Source organism: Mercenaria mercenaria, chromosome 12 (assembly GCF_021730395.1).
Source record: "Mercenaria mercenaria strain notata chromosome 12, MADL_Memer_1, whole genome shotgun sequence".
In the NCBI taxonomy this organism is placed as follows: Eukaryota; Metazoa; Mollusca; class Bivalvia; order Venerida; family Veneridae; genus Mercenaria; species Mercenaria mercenaria.
Window position 1 is genome coordinate 10,660,195 of NC_069372.1, and position 14,982 is coordinate 10,675,176.

Sequence of the window (14,982 nt, forward strand, 5' to 3'; positions counted from 1 at the left end):
AAGTTAGATTTTGTTTGATGTGTGAAATATGGCCAAAGTTAGACTGCATAATTACAATAACATTTGCTAAAAGATTCGAGTGCCTAATAGTTTGGAACAGTATTCTTGACAGGTCAAAACTGGAAATACGAAGGAAACAATTTTAGTTTTCTGTTTATCAGCAAAATCAATTTTCAGCAATTCTGGAAATCAAGCAGTTAAAACTTGTCTGTTGTTTTGATGTTAGTTTCCTATTATCAAACTTTCAGGATATTTCTCGTAGTAATCAACAGTTAAGATAATGTTTTGTTTAACATCGAGAATGAAATCGAATTTTTAAGTTTCCAGAACTTCACAAAGGGGTTTCCCTACAGTAGAAACGCATTGAAATAATAAAATCAAAACCAAAGCATCTTCAAGATTGTGAAACTCCGTTTATTTACCATAGTTACTCTTTAAATGGTGTGTATACTTCATATTTGGTATGGTATTTGAAAGACAATGAAGGCATATTCGAAAGAAAAAGAAGACATATTTGAAAAGAGTTGTGCAGAAATGGTGAATTTCATACTTCTCTCAATTTTTCAAAACTCTAACCGGCACATCATATTGTATGTTTTGCTCGCGTTCAAAAAAGCTTGCAAATGCTACTTTAATATACACGGCATATAATAAAAGGCCTACTTTTCCTCTTTTGCCCAAGGCCGTTGTTCGAGTTCCAATGTAGGAATAACAGTGGTAATACCCACGTAAGGTACATCACTGTATTTTATATACTGTGTACATTTAAATCTGAAACGTAAGAACGGGTACTCGATACGTTCATCATTTAATAATATAAAGCAAATCGACAACACGGAGTAAAATGACGTCACAAGTCAAGATGTTCTATTATTTTTTCTGTAAGCTTCCATTATTGACAAAGGCATAAGGTTCTATCCTGTAAAAATTAGTAAGGGGTATGATAATTATTTTAATAGCAATATAATTGTTTTACTCGTCCCTGACTTGTCCATTCTTGTTATTTTCTGAAGCATATTCTTTTATGATCTATGTAATTTGTCCTCTTCTTTTATTCCCGTACATATCGTGGGTAGTCGTTACTCCGTCAGTATCTGTTTCGCATACTGTGTATAAAACCTTGGTTTCTGGTGGCTTTGTCTCTTTACATCTATGGTGTAACACGGGCTGAATCATCAGCAGGGATGCTATAACCATGCAGGCACCAGATACATAAAAGGAAAATGTATAATCCCCCGTCGTGGTAAACATAAATCCTGCAAATAGAATGACTAAATTTGCAGACATAAACTATTCATTCTTGTTGAAACAACTTGGGATAAGTAATAATTAATCAATGATAAGGGTTAAAAATGAGGCTTCCTGCTGCAATTTTGTTGCAAGACCAATGACAAGAAAACATATTTAAAAATAATCATGTTGAAAGAAAGTAAACCCATCAAAACAAAACGCTGAAGACGCGTGAACAAAAGAAATGTACACAAAAACCTAACCCAAACAAACAAACAATTACGAGCACAAAACGATTACAAAACGAATAAAGATGGAGTTGTAACTGGCAAAATGTTACCTCGGAGTTTTATACCTGATAAATATGCACAAAAATGAATTCATTTTTATGCACTTGGTTTACCAGTTTGGTACTCCAAGTCAATGACATGGTTGCATCAGGGGGCACTTTGTCTACCGGCCTTACAATGAATAAATAAATAAAAATGAATAAAGAAATGGGAAGTGCACACAACTAAGTTCTCACTAATCAATTAGCTGTAACTACTAAATTTTTGCTAAAGTTTGCTTTAAATCTTAATTTGTTTGTTAGTCTGTTTATAACTGCGGGCTTGTCACAAAATCAACAAACGATAAAATGTTGAGAAGTGAGTCATAAAAACGTGAAACCAAGAGTTCCAGACATTTTAAACAAAGACGCTGTCCTTTATCAGATGAACTTAACTTTGCCGGTGTAGAATGAAAATTATTGCATATCTCGTTAGTTTCAAAAGATTATTTAGAAATTTCGGCGGAAGGCCGAATTCATTTTCCCAAAGGACTAACATCTAGTTAATGTTCCGCTTAATGTTCCGCTTGTAGTTTTAAATTTGTCTCTGTAATGTTGCCAATATTTGATTTAGTTTGTTTTGCAGTTTTACAATTGTGGAGTGTCTTTTAGATAAACAGAGATTTGGTTTGATTTGTACTCAGTGTTTTTTATGCCGCAATATGTCTTCCTGAAATACTGAATGCAATGTCATTAGGTAATTTAACATTGTTTCACACAATACCGCAATATATTTGGACGTCTAGCATTTCGAAAAATAAATTGGACGAGCTGAAATATATTTATTGGAGACGTATGGCTCGTCAAATATGTTAATCGAATATGAATCCAAGTATATCGCAATGTTTTACAAAACAATGTTAAATAAGCCATTTAGTCTATGCTTATTTTTCTAAGTTTAAAAGGCAAGCATAAGACGGACAATATTTTAGATCACATATACATATACATACACAGATCAGGGCGTCAAGTGTTTACTGATGATGGGTTTCATTCGGATACTACTATAGGTCTGCGGCTTTTATCTTTAAGTTAAAATGGAGATTCGAGCCAAAGATGTTTTATCGTTCAGTATGGTACATATTTTATCCCGCTTAGCTCAGTAGGGAGAGCGTTGGTTTAAGGATCGCGGGGTCGTTACGATTTGATAAAAGACATTGTGTCTGATATCATTCGTCCTCCACCTCTGATAATTCATGTGGGGAAGTTGTCAGTTACTTGCGGAGAACAGGTTTGTACTGGTACAGAATCCAGGAACACCGGTTAGGTTAACTGCTCGCCGTTACATGCTGTTGAAAAACGGCGTTAGACCCAAAACAAACAAACATATTGTATCCAGTACTGATAATGAAGTTATGAGAATTTTCTTAGTAGGCACAGAACGCAGCCAGGTGTGTTTGTGTGTTTTAACGTCTTTTCCAACAATTTTTCAGTCATATAAACGACGGTGTCTACTTGTAGCAGTAAAGCACAGTGCCCACAATTTTGTGCGGCCTCATGGAATATCACGTCGTAGAAACGTGGCATGATATATGACACCGGGTAAACCCAGCCCTAGCACTATCCTCGTAATCTGGAGCGCCAAGCGAGTGCTACTAGTACCATTTTTAGTCCTTGGTATGACGCAGCCAGGGATTACCCAGACCTCCCGCACTCGAAGCGGGCGCTCTACCACTAGGCTACCGAGGCGGTATCAGAAAGAAAATTAATAGTTTGGTATGATAAGGTGTTCATAACTAGTAGAAATTCAGTTTCGTGTATATCTTTTGAAAACAGTTTTTCAGTAGATAAAAAATTGGTAGATCCTAGATCTTTATTTGTGAAATCTTGTTACTTCATATAAAAGTTTCAAAACTCAACGGCTCGCCGCGGTGTTCTCTTTCATCACTAAACAATATACATTCAACAGCGCAATAGTGTTTCTGAAGTTGAGCAATTTCTAAATCTAGTTTAGTGATTTAATGCTTATATGTAGTATTTGCTTATATTCTTTGATACGTAAAAAACAAGGAAGAATATCCAACAGGGAAAGCCACGTTCAAAAAAAACGCAGCCTCCCCAAAGACACACACGAAAAAACTCTTGCCACAACCCATCAAAAACTTAAATACAAAGGACAAAACAAACAAATACGGGGAACACAGCGGGGCACCGCCTTGGAACGGTCAGTGGCAAACCACCATGGGGAGTTTTTTTAAACCCGGTTTATGGTGCACCTAACCTCACTCTTACCCCCCACCATGTTCCAAAGTCACAAGACAGTGTAAATAAAAGTAACCCCCGGCCAGGTGAAAACCTACATACGTAAAGGCAACGAAGGTATGTTAATGTAAAACACAAAGATGCCCTTGTAGATATAATATAAAAATGCAATCCTTAAGGACCTAAAACGCATGTACTCATTTGGCCTTTGCAGAAGCCCAGAGCAACAAGGAAAACGCCCTTAAGGCCCGACGGAACGGGCCCAAAAGAAAAGACGGAAATCAAAATAGCTCAGTCCTGGTGGGATTAAGAACTATTAACATAGAGGTCCTCCACTGACCCACCAGACACAATCAAAGAGGAAAGCTTTTGCGTCCATTGTAAAAGGGTTGAACACCAAATCTCAAAACAGTTGGGGTCATAACCTCTTTTCATAAAACGTTTAATTACTTTACTTAATACAATTGGAAAATTGCCATGACCCAAAATCTTACGAAGTTTACAGACACCATCCCTATAAAAAGCGGGTTTTGATACTTTCCCGTAGAAGTGATTTTTAATTGCTATGTATTTAAAACCAAATTGAATTACAATAGAAAAATATAGAAAAACTTTTCGTAATTTAAAATTTAAAAGTAGCCCTGTTGAAAAAGTATTGTAATAAATAAGTTACGTTCGTTGAAATCTTAAAGGGACTACACGCTCTTGCAAACCGAATTAACTGAGAAATATATACCCCATAAGTGTAGCCTGGGGTACATCTCCATCCAAATGTGGGAAATTTACAATATGAAATTAAAATCATCCCTCTTGTCATAAATTTTTTTATGTATGAAATTGTCGTAAATAGAGAGATGTAAATTAGAAATAAAGTAGTATTATCCGAGTTTTGTTAGTTTTATTTAACTGCAGTTTCCCGGGATATATAGTTCCACTAACTGATCAAAAAACGAATTATCCATTTTAAAGTATAAAATAGAAAAAGTGGAAACTCCACAGGTCGCTCAACACAACAAAAACGAAAATGTTGCAGGCTCGGTTTGATTGAGCCTGTTCATGGACAGTAGTGGAAATGCATGCTACCGCCCAAACGCCCTCTAGCCCGGGTTGAGCAGAACTCAAACTTTTACACATGCTAAATGTACAAAAACAATTTAGAGACATCCGCAGATGTGTTCATACGGCGGTGCACATGGAAAGCCTTGTTTAGACCATTTGAAAACAAAAACAACAGAAAAATATTGAAATACATTTCATCATAGATATATTGTAAATAGTATTTGACCACTTCATTCTAGTTTTGTGGATATGAATGAATCATTTTGCATGACTATATTAGTCCTGTGCAGATAAAACTAATTTGGCGTCGATTTCAACTTTAAATAAGATTGTACAAGAATTCGTTATATCATAAAAATACTAAAAATATTCTTCATTTGTAATATTGGTCTTTTTTTTCAACTTCGGAGTGAATATGGGATATAACCATATATTCTAAACTAGGAATTCTTTCGATATACGTCAAATCTCTCGATTTCCATACCTGAACGCTTTTTTTTGTTTTCTCTATTTTATACCCAATCTTCTTTCGCATGAATATAGCAAACACAGAATGGCTTTCATGATTACTATTTGCACTAACATTGTCCGAAGAATATATATAGAAGTATCTTTATTTTCGAGATCTGAGAAAGCTATTAGATATTGAATCAATATTTTTATAACTTCACTGAATACGCTTGCAAATCCTGTCATTTATTCATTTACCTATTATTTTACGAGATGATAAATAGTATCATTTAAAGATCAGGTAATAACATTTTTGTCGCAATACCTTTGTAAAACCTGATCCAATGTATCTTATGGACTGTATTTTCATTTCCTTGCTTATCTTTTTGTTTCTTCCTATACATAAAAAATGTCTAATCAAAAAGGCGTCAAATAAGCGTGCCGTTATATCTTTAGATTGTAAAATATTGATTTACCTGCCAGAGGACCACCAATAAGATTTCCAACTGCTTTGAAAGGAAGTGACAACCCAAGTCCATCAGCATATCTTTCAAACCTTACAATTCTATAAATAACCGCCTGAAGCAATGCTCCAGTCACACAAACGAAAAACCCAGTCAGTCCAGCTGTTGTCAAAACACCAGTCTTTGACAAGAACATTGGGGTAAGAAATACAGATACACCAGCTGCGGTTAGTGATACGGTATAAAGACTGGTTTCATCAATTCTAGGATGCTGGCCTAATAAACTATAAATCACTTTCCTACGAAGTTCGAAATCCCGAACACCATTAGCACAGTTCCTAACTGTCCTTGTGTAAATCCTGCTTCTTTTAAATATGACGGCAAATGTAAAATATAAATGCCAATACCAGTATTTACAAATATATTACTTACACAAAACATAACGAATGATACCTTTTTCAGTAACTTCACATTAACAAAATGCATCTTCTTCTTAATGCCTTTGATCTCATCATTAGTCTTCAGGAAAAACTTCAGCTTTTAAACGTTCCTCTATTTTGAGTGGAAAACAGGCACAAGGCATTTCGCAAGATTTAAAGCTATTGCACATGAATCAACATCATCCCCTCCAACCATACGATTCTTCGAGATATATGACAAGCCTTGCATATATAACTAGACCTGTATTTTGACCAATAGAAGCTAGCCCCGTTGCCAGCGTTTTAAATTTGTCAAAGTAAATGTTCAATACCTCCATGCCAGCCGTGTTACTTACACCAAGACCAAAACCTGAAAAATAATAAATATTGTGTACACTGCCGATTAATATGTTCCGTTCTTCTTAAATTTCAATGTTTCATTCCATTTACTTAAATAAAATCATGTAACATGACAATCTATAGCAAACTCTAGTGAAAGAGATTTAAGGTCACTATAGGCGAGTGCATAAAGTCGTCATTTTTGAATGACTTGTCTCTTACCGCTGTTAGGTCATATGTCTGCCCTATCTGCTTTCTCAGTGTATAAAGGTTTTCCATGTAAGCAAGACAACTTCCAGATGACCTGTGGAAGGCCGATGATATTCACAAATGTATCACATGTCTAGAATACCGCTGGATAGGGTTATTGACAATATTTTTGACCACTATTACAGGCATTTTGTCATAAAGTATGTAGGTCTAACGTTGAAAAAATGTAAAGAAGAAACATGTTGGAAATCATTGAAGCATTGATATGTTTGAAAAATTCCAAAATATCAACACTAATGATTACTCAGATAGTTTTCTTACTTGCCTGTAAGAAGTCCATGAGAAAAGAAGAGGTAGCCAGTGCTATTAGCAAAGTAACTTAAGCTTATACCAACTGCTGCTGTCAAACCACCTATAACCGCACATGTACGACAACCGTATCTTTTGATGAAGAAACTCCCAACTGGGCCTGAATATAATCAAGATTTGAATCAAAAATACTGAACTAGCAATATGCAGCATATGCTAAAAATAAAAAATATATTGTAGGGCAGGGAAGAGAAAATGCAGTGATTTATGTGTGCTAAATAAAGTCTTGAAAAATGTTTAAATATAACCAATATCAGTGTTTTTGTTGGTGATTTTATATGCGGTATCGGATCACATTCACAACTAGAAATAATACCTTTCCCAAAAATTTACAACCGAGATCCGTGCTTGTTTTAAGAGTTTATATGTAAATAAACCAGTCACTATATCTTAAAAAGCAAATGGCATTTTCAACGCCCAATCACAATCTTTCAAAAATACTCTATTACTATCGTTAAGTGGGTACTTACAATGGTTCCTACATCTTTGAAAACATTTTACACATTTGAAATATTCCGACGTGCAACTGATATAATTTATACTCACTTATAAAATACCAAAGTGCAACTGGTATGATAATACTCAGTTGTAAAATACTAAAAAATTTACAAAAGTGCAACTGGTATGATAATACTCAGTTGTAAAATACCAAAGTGAAACTGGTATGATAATACTCACTTGTAAAATACCAAAGTGCAACTGGTAAGGAACAAAGCCAAGCAATTTCTACGGGATCAGAGTTAAATATATCCATGTAGATAATATAGAAAAGTCCACCAGACAAGCAGAAACCACCAACGATTGTCTGACAACACAGCACAAAAACTAGAACGAGCCATCCCCAACCACCATCTCTTTTCATTTCAAGCATATCCGTCAACTATATTGGTATCAGTAAGTTGAGAATATATCGTTATTTATTTTATGCTAACTGATGAAATACTGTGTTTTTATCAGTGAGATATAATCCATATCACTCACCGCATAGCACTCACTGTAAATGGTTTAGCTTTGTCGATCTACTTCTACATTGTGTATAAATTTTAAATTATTTGCTTAAAACAGGATGAAAATTGTGGTCGCACTTTATTCTTTAGAGTATATTTCTTGATTCAAATTATTTTACTTAATGAGAATTTCTAAACGTTACGCAGCAAGAAATAATATTAATGGAACTTTATGTCGTGTGCGTATTTCTAACGTCACAACACGTCTGACGTCATGTTCGTTTATGTGCTGAGATTAAAATTTGATACAAAATGCATATTTCAACGTAATTAAGCATAAAATAAAAAGAACATATGTTTGTTTTTCGTGAATATAGAATATATCTCCCCTCAAAGTAAGAAAATACTCACATTATTACTAGCGTAACGCGCTCATGAAAATATTTGAAATTCTCTCACTTCTCAGTGAAATATATTCCATATTCACACAAAACAAACAAATATCCTCTATATCCCATATCCACTTCCAAATTGTAAAAATGACAAATATTACAAATATTGCCTTTTTTACTTTCACACAAAGAACTATAGCTGATGTGATAAGAGCTTTCTGCCTACAATATTTATGATTTACAGTATATTTTAACATTGAGGCTCCTAGTGTTATTATGACCTAATTTGTATTAAACCTATTTTTTTATTCATGTATGTGGCCTATTATGCAAGTACATGTCGTAGTGATCTTATGTGAGTAAACTAAACGTGTTTCAACATGATTTCCTTTTGTCATTTGATCTTATATTAAGCAAGACATTTTTAAAATAAACATAAATGATATAGATTTAAATAACGTATCACTTATAATTAATCATACCCTTAACAAAACCTTTTTACTAAACATTGTGCTATGAGAGTGAGGGACGTTGCAAATTTTGTTTCCTCGTATGAATATACTGGATCATGCACAATCTGCTTTCATTTTGTTTGGTTGCATTTTTTTGATAATTACATAATTAAACACTGACTTTAAGGGACGGTCATCAGAATATCAGCGGGGGTATGTGGCCGTCAAAAAAGAATATCTCATTACATATTTAATATATATATAGTTATGCCGGCAGGTCCAGCCGCTACAGGAAATTGTTGACTGCTACTGAATATATTTACAGAGAAAAACTTGTGCTCACTCATGTCTTAAGCGCTATTCCTTCAGTAACAGTGTGTGAAAATGAAATGGATATTTATGATAGTGTTAGAATATGTTAAAGTGAACTCGACTAATGATTGTAGGAGGGCTACAACTATTCATTGACGGGCCCATTCGCAGTGGCTGTACATTCCTGTTTGAACTACTATATGAACGAGAACGACTAACAACATAATTCATCCCGTACATACATGCAATAGAATCACTGCGCTCAAATAGTATTTTCTACATCTTGTTTCTTTTCTTTTCTTCTAACATTTATATATTGCTCGTGCCAACAAAAGAATTTAATTAGTATGAACAATGTATAAATGCACAAGCATTTTGTTGAATAGAGAGTAATTTTTAGAATTAGTGTAAGGAACATGTCAGTTACTAATTTATAAACAATTTGAAATTTAGATTTTGGTCAAGTTATTTCACCAGTTAATAGCTTAGGTTCATGGTATGATATAGAGCAATGTTTTAGTGGACAACCAGCGGTTTTTGATATCTTTAAAGAAACCTATAGCCTTAAACACAAAATACGAATTACTTAATACATTTATTCATACACTCACTGATGTATTAACGTTCTCATTCTATTTTAATGTAAATGTATAAATGTATCCCGGGGCAATGCTTGCTAGGATAATGCATTTGTAGATTTAATCAGCTGCATTTTGTGTTATACTCTGTCTCAGTTACTATAGTGATTAGTTAATTAACATTGTTGAGAATAAAAACGTAATATTCGTGGGAAATTTAAAAAATAATAAAATTTTTTCTATATTTTATCAGTTAATGAAATATGGGCAGGAGTTTTGGGTGGTAATAATTAAATCACGAGTGCGTAGCACGAGTGATTTAATTATTCGCATCCAAACGACTGCCATGTTTTATTAATTTATAAAATTATTGGAACATATTTATTATTTCGATTTAACAACGCAAAATTTCGCATTTTACAGTACTACATTTTCAGGTAATACGTCATTCGGGTTTATATGCGGTTACAATTTACCCCCTATGGTTAGAAAGGGGTTGCATAGCAAATGGAAACGTATAGATTTGTTTCTTTTTTATCAGACTTTTGAGAAGTATTTATAGATTAGTAATCTAACAGCTCGCAAATAATATGAACAGAATCATCAAATTAGGCGAGTGACCCTGTGTTACGAGTGACGAGATTAACTTTTATATGACGTCACCATTATGACGTATACTTTATGTCATACATTTATGACGTCACCGCTTAATTCATAATTGAGCTAAAAAATGAATTCCGCTCGTAGAGATCAGAACGTGTTTTACGGTCCCACAATAAGCAGTTTGACTTTTATCATATTTATGTTTTTGAAATGCTGTTTTCAACCGTTTGGCCTGAAATAATTCGTATGTAATGGAAAATGAAGTAGAATTTTCTTATGTCACAATAATAGGGAGTGAAATGTAACAGCCAACCATATTTTATCGTAGATTCATGTATAGGCGATTTCGCTATATGTTTATATATTACTTGCTGCGGATCGTGTTAGAATGACAAATATTTCATTTCTGCAATGTATCCTAATATTTTGATGTCCGTTTAGAATATTTTATCGAATTACATCTACTGCGGTGATTTCTTTTGTGTTCCTTGGAACGTGACCGCTATCAACTGTACTTTTATCCCAGTCACACATCACAGTTATTCCATAATGCATACCAACGAACAAATATCTGCATTTCTGAATAAAACGTAATATTCGAATACAAGACTTCTAGTGTTAGTCTGACGCATCATGTACAACAGAACAATCACCATGTGAGCCGCACCATGAGAAAACCAACGTAGTGCATTTGAGATCAGCATGTATCTATGTGTTCGCTAACGGTTTCTCTAATTACAATAAGCTTTGAAAGCGAACAGTATGGATCCTGAACAGGCTGCGCGGATGGTCTGGGTCCATTCTGGTTGCAAATGCACTATGTTGGTTTTCACATGGCGCGGCTCATATGATACTATTATTTAGAGTACACATTAAAGCTGCTGCTTACAGAAACAAGTTTTGCTTTTCACACTTATACATTTTCTAAGAACCATGATCATCTTGCAAGTCGGGGAAAATTTTATTAATTGACTGCTAACGCTTTTAAAGCAATTGATATATAGTAAGATGTATTATAATAAAATATAAATACACAAATTAATAAAAAGCTGTACATTTTGAAACACTTTCAAAAGTGAAACTGCTAGATCTATGTACAATACTTTCTCACTAAGATTTCTAAATAGGAAAACAAATAACAAAGTCATAAAAATCTCATTCAATGTAGTAAAGGACGTTCGACAAGAAACGCCATTGGATTTATCCGATTTACTGGAACTCGATAAATGCTTTGCAGTGTATTAGAGTATCGCATAATTGTTGTGGCTGTGTGCTTCCGAGTAATTTACTCTTAAGTACCTTTTATCTTTTGTAAATGTATCCATTTGTCACGTGACTCTTCTGCGTAATATGAAGTCAGATTATTCTCGAAGGACTTTGTCTTTGTGGTGGAATATTTTACATGTCATTCAAGGAAGCGTTTCAGTCTGATCCGATTGGAGTTAAAAGGTTATGCAGTCTTCCTATAACTTTGTAAGTTTTTCCTTGTCAGTATTTGACATTTGTTTTTTGCCGGCAACTTGCTGTAAATTATGGAATTGTTGGCTTTGAGAGATTTGCCGATGTAGTGGGATTAAGTTTGCCTTTTAAAGCAAGTGGCAACTTAATCGGAGGTCCCCTGGCAGGCGAATGTTCTGTTTGTTTGTTGTGTTGTTTGTTTTCTTTTGTATTATCTTATTGATTTATATTTTATTTTGTAACTTAGATTTTTTTTCTTTTTGGTAAGGAAAAGGTTTTCATAGACAATGAACTGAAAATGATAAACAAGTTCATTTGAAACATCAGTAATTGGTCTGGATGTTGGTGTGATTGCTTCCAAACATATAGTACGTATACTACTACTACTAAAAACATCCAATGGTTTCCGAAAGTTAAGGAATGAAGTATGTAATTATTTAATCTTTAAATATTTTAATATTGTTACAGGAATATGGCTAGCAGCATACGGAAGTTACGGGATATCGTTCTTAATAACCGGAGCCAGTATGGTGTTTTCGCAAGTACGATGATATATCCCTTAATGCATCCGACACAAAGACAGAAGACACGTCTAAATAAAGACATATACATAGTGTATTAGATAAGTGTTGAAAAGAGGTACAAAAAGTGATACATGCATTAAACATTAAACAGCTCGTATGAAATTAAACCAACAACAAAACGCTTGAAAGAATGTAACCTGGACATTACTTTTAAATAAAATTTGAAATTAGGAAGCAAAGAATACAACCAAGTAGAATAATAGCAGACTCGGCTTATTTCAGTCTGTTTATGAGAGGTAATGAAATGTGCAACACCTCTCACGTCCCCTAGTACCGGCTTAAGCGGAACTCTATTTTACACATATGTCGAATGGACTCCATGATACAAAAGGATCAGAAAATTTAACAACACTGAATCCAAGTACGGGGGCACTGAATCCAAGTACGGGGACACATTTTGCAGCCGCCACACAGCATTTAAGATGGGTGTAATAGTTAATAAAATCTGTAGAAAGATCCTTTGAGAGCAACAGATACAACCAAAAAGAATATTAACAGACTCGGTTTGATTGAGTCTGGTCATGAGAGGTAATAAAATGAGCAACACCTCTCACCCCATCTAGCTTCCTGCTAAGGAAAACTGTAAATGTTATTACATTCAGATGTTGATACTACAGTTAAACAGACATTATCAATCCAATAAATATTTGGTTAAGCAAAAGAGTGGTTCCTTTTTAAGTATTGTGCCTTTACTGATTTATCTTTGCGGTTATTTAAAATGAGAATAAAACTATGTAAAAGGATGTACTATTTGAGCCTCGCCATGAGAAAACCAACAACCAACATGGATCCACTATGTTGGTTTTCTCATGGCACGGCTCATTTAATAAAATTGACATCTGCTAATTTTTTTTTATATATATATAAAGAGGAAATAAAGGAAATTCACGCGCGGCACAACAGAATAGTTCCATACCAAATAGCGACTGAGATCAATAACCAATGCAATAGATCAATAATCGATCAATTGACTATGTTTCATCAGGACACTTTATCCTATAATTATGATCGCTTATCAACCGGTTATTCCACGTTTTATGATAAATGTTATTATTATGTACATGTATAAATATTTTAAAATAAAACTTGTAGTTTAAAAATGAATACGAAGAGTCCGTATAGTATCATCATGTTGAAATCTAGTCATTATCAGAACTTCATTATTACTGATGATCTGGTTTTATGAGTTGTTCAAATAGAAAAACTTTATAAAAAATAAATGGCGAATCTAAAATAATTTTCCGTTACGGCCTTTCTTACAGGAACTTGCAAACTTCTGATACTTCAATTATTTTCTTATTTGTTTTAACAGCTATTACTCTGTTAAATAAATCTTACATGAAATAGAAGCGAAGAAATCCAGCGTGCGTAAGATGACGTTCAAAGGCAGCCTAACTGGATAGTTCAGCTTTAAAATATCACCCGTAGGTTGGTAGGTTTGCCTTGCTTTGGGTAAAAACACTTTCTATAGTATTCAACAGTAAAATATTGGACACTTTATTAGATAACATTTAACAGAAAATATGAAACTGATTAAGCTTATACTTAACTCAATTGAGCAAATATGAGAAGATCAGGACAAGTACGAAAAAAAGGGAGCAAACATAGGACTCAATCCTTTTAAATGCCGCATGTCTTCCATGAATATGATACAGCTACAGTTGTTTCAACCATGATATTTGACAAAATTTCATGCAATAAATTCATGTTCTAACCAAGTGCGACTCAGAGCGGACGTGCGATGGCGATGAACATCTTTGTATAATGATAACGACAATTCCGGCTGTTTTCGTTAACAAGTTCCCGTCATAAATTCTGATATTTTTCTTGGCGTCACAAATTACCTCACGCATCAGATATGAAAAAGATGTCTTATGTTCCGTTGTAACTATACGGATTTTATAAACGAGTAGTAATGATATTTATACGATGGTAATAATTAATGGTATTTATTACAATAGTTATTTTTAGAAATGTTCTCTGACAAAAACTGGAATGTAAATATGAAAATAAGATAAAAACATAATTTGATTTGTCTTGAAAAGTATGAAAATCAACACTTATGTTATTGATACAGTAGCATAGGCTGGTCTATACTACCGTTATTTCAGGTATCAGTTTTGGTCTCTACAAATCCTTAGGAAAAGAAGAGATAGTAAATAGTATCTACAAGAAGAACAAAACTTAGCAAAGACCATTAGTTGCGCTAATACAATGAACGCACATGCAAGGCAATCATATGTGTTGGTAAAATACTTCCAAAACAATAGATGAAATGTATAAAATTATTATTTGGAAGCATAGAACGCAACCAAACAACTACAACAACAACAACAACAAAACAACAAAAAAACTCTGTGTCTGTCGAGACGCACGTAACACCCTCATTTTACTGGTTTTAGCCGAATTTTATTACAAAGCGACATTGAATATCACTTATGGTCCCAGAAATATTAATATCGCTGACACTACAGGTAAAATCCAAAAGTCAATAAAGCCTAACGACATTGAGTCCTATTATTATCTATTTGAACACAGTTACCGATATATGCAAACCTAGTTTTATGCAAATTAACTCTGCACGTC

At 33.9% G+C, this 14,982-nt stretch overlaps 1 protein-coding gene across 1 annotated transcript; it reads right to left on the reverse strand.

Annotated features, from left to right (window-relative positions):
* Positions 1-1,029: 1,029 nt before the first annotated feature.
* Positions 1,030-7,941, reverse strand: LOC123533089 (monocarboxylate transporter 12-like). Its single transcript, XM_053518935.1, has 5 exons — positions 7,749-7,941; positions 7,027-7,170; positions 6,367-6,522; positions 5,746-5,895; positions 1,030-1,256 (listed from the first exon to the last, which is right to left on the reverse strand). Exons 1-5 carry the CDS (start codon positions 7,939-7,941, stop codon positions 1,030-1,032), a joined length of 870 nt encoding a protein of 289 aa, XP_053374910.1.
* Positions 7,942-14,982: the final 7,041 nt, after the last annotated feature.

What these genes read in the sequence shown, in the direction of transcription:
- LOC123533089 (XM_053518935.1), bottom strand. Translation starts at nt 7,941, where the DNA reads ATGCTTGAAATGAAAAGAGATGGTGGTTGGGGATGGCTCGTTCTAGTT. An exon ending in TTCTCATGGACTTCTTACAG is followed by an intron (nt 6,523 to 7,026) that starts GCAAGTAAGAAA and finishes ATTATTTTTCAG; the next exon opens with GTTTTGGTCTTGGTGTAAGT. An exon ending in ATATCTCGAAGAATCGTATG is followed by an intron (nt 5,896 to 6,366) that starts GTTGGAGGGGAT and finishes TTTTGACAACAG; the next exon opens with CTGGACTGACTGGGTTTTTC.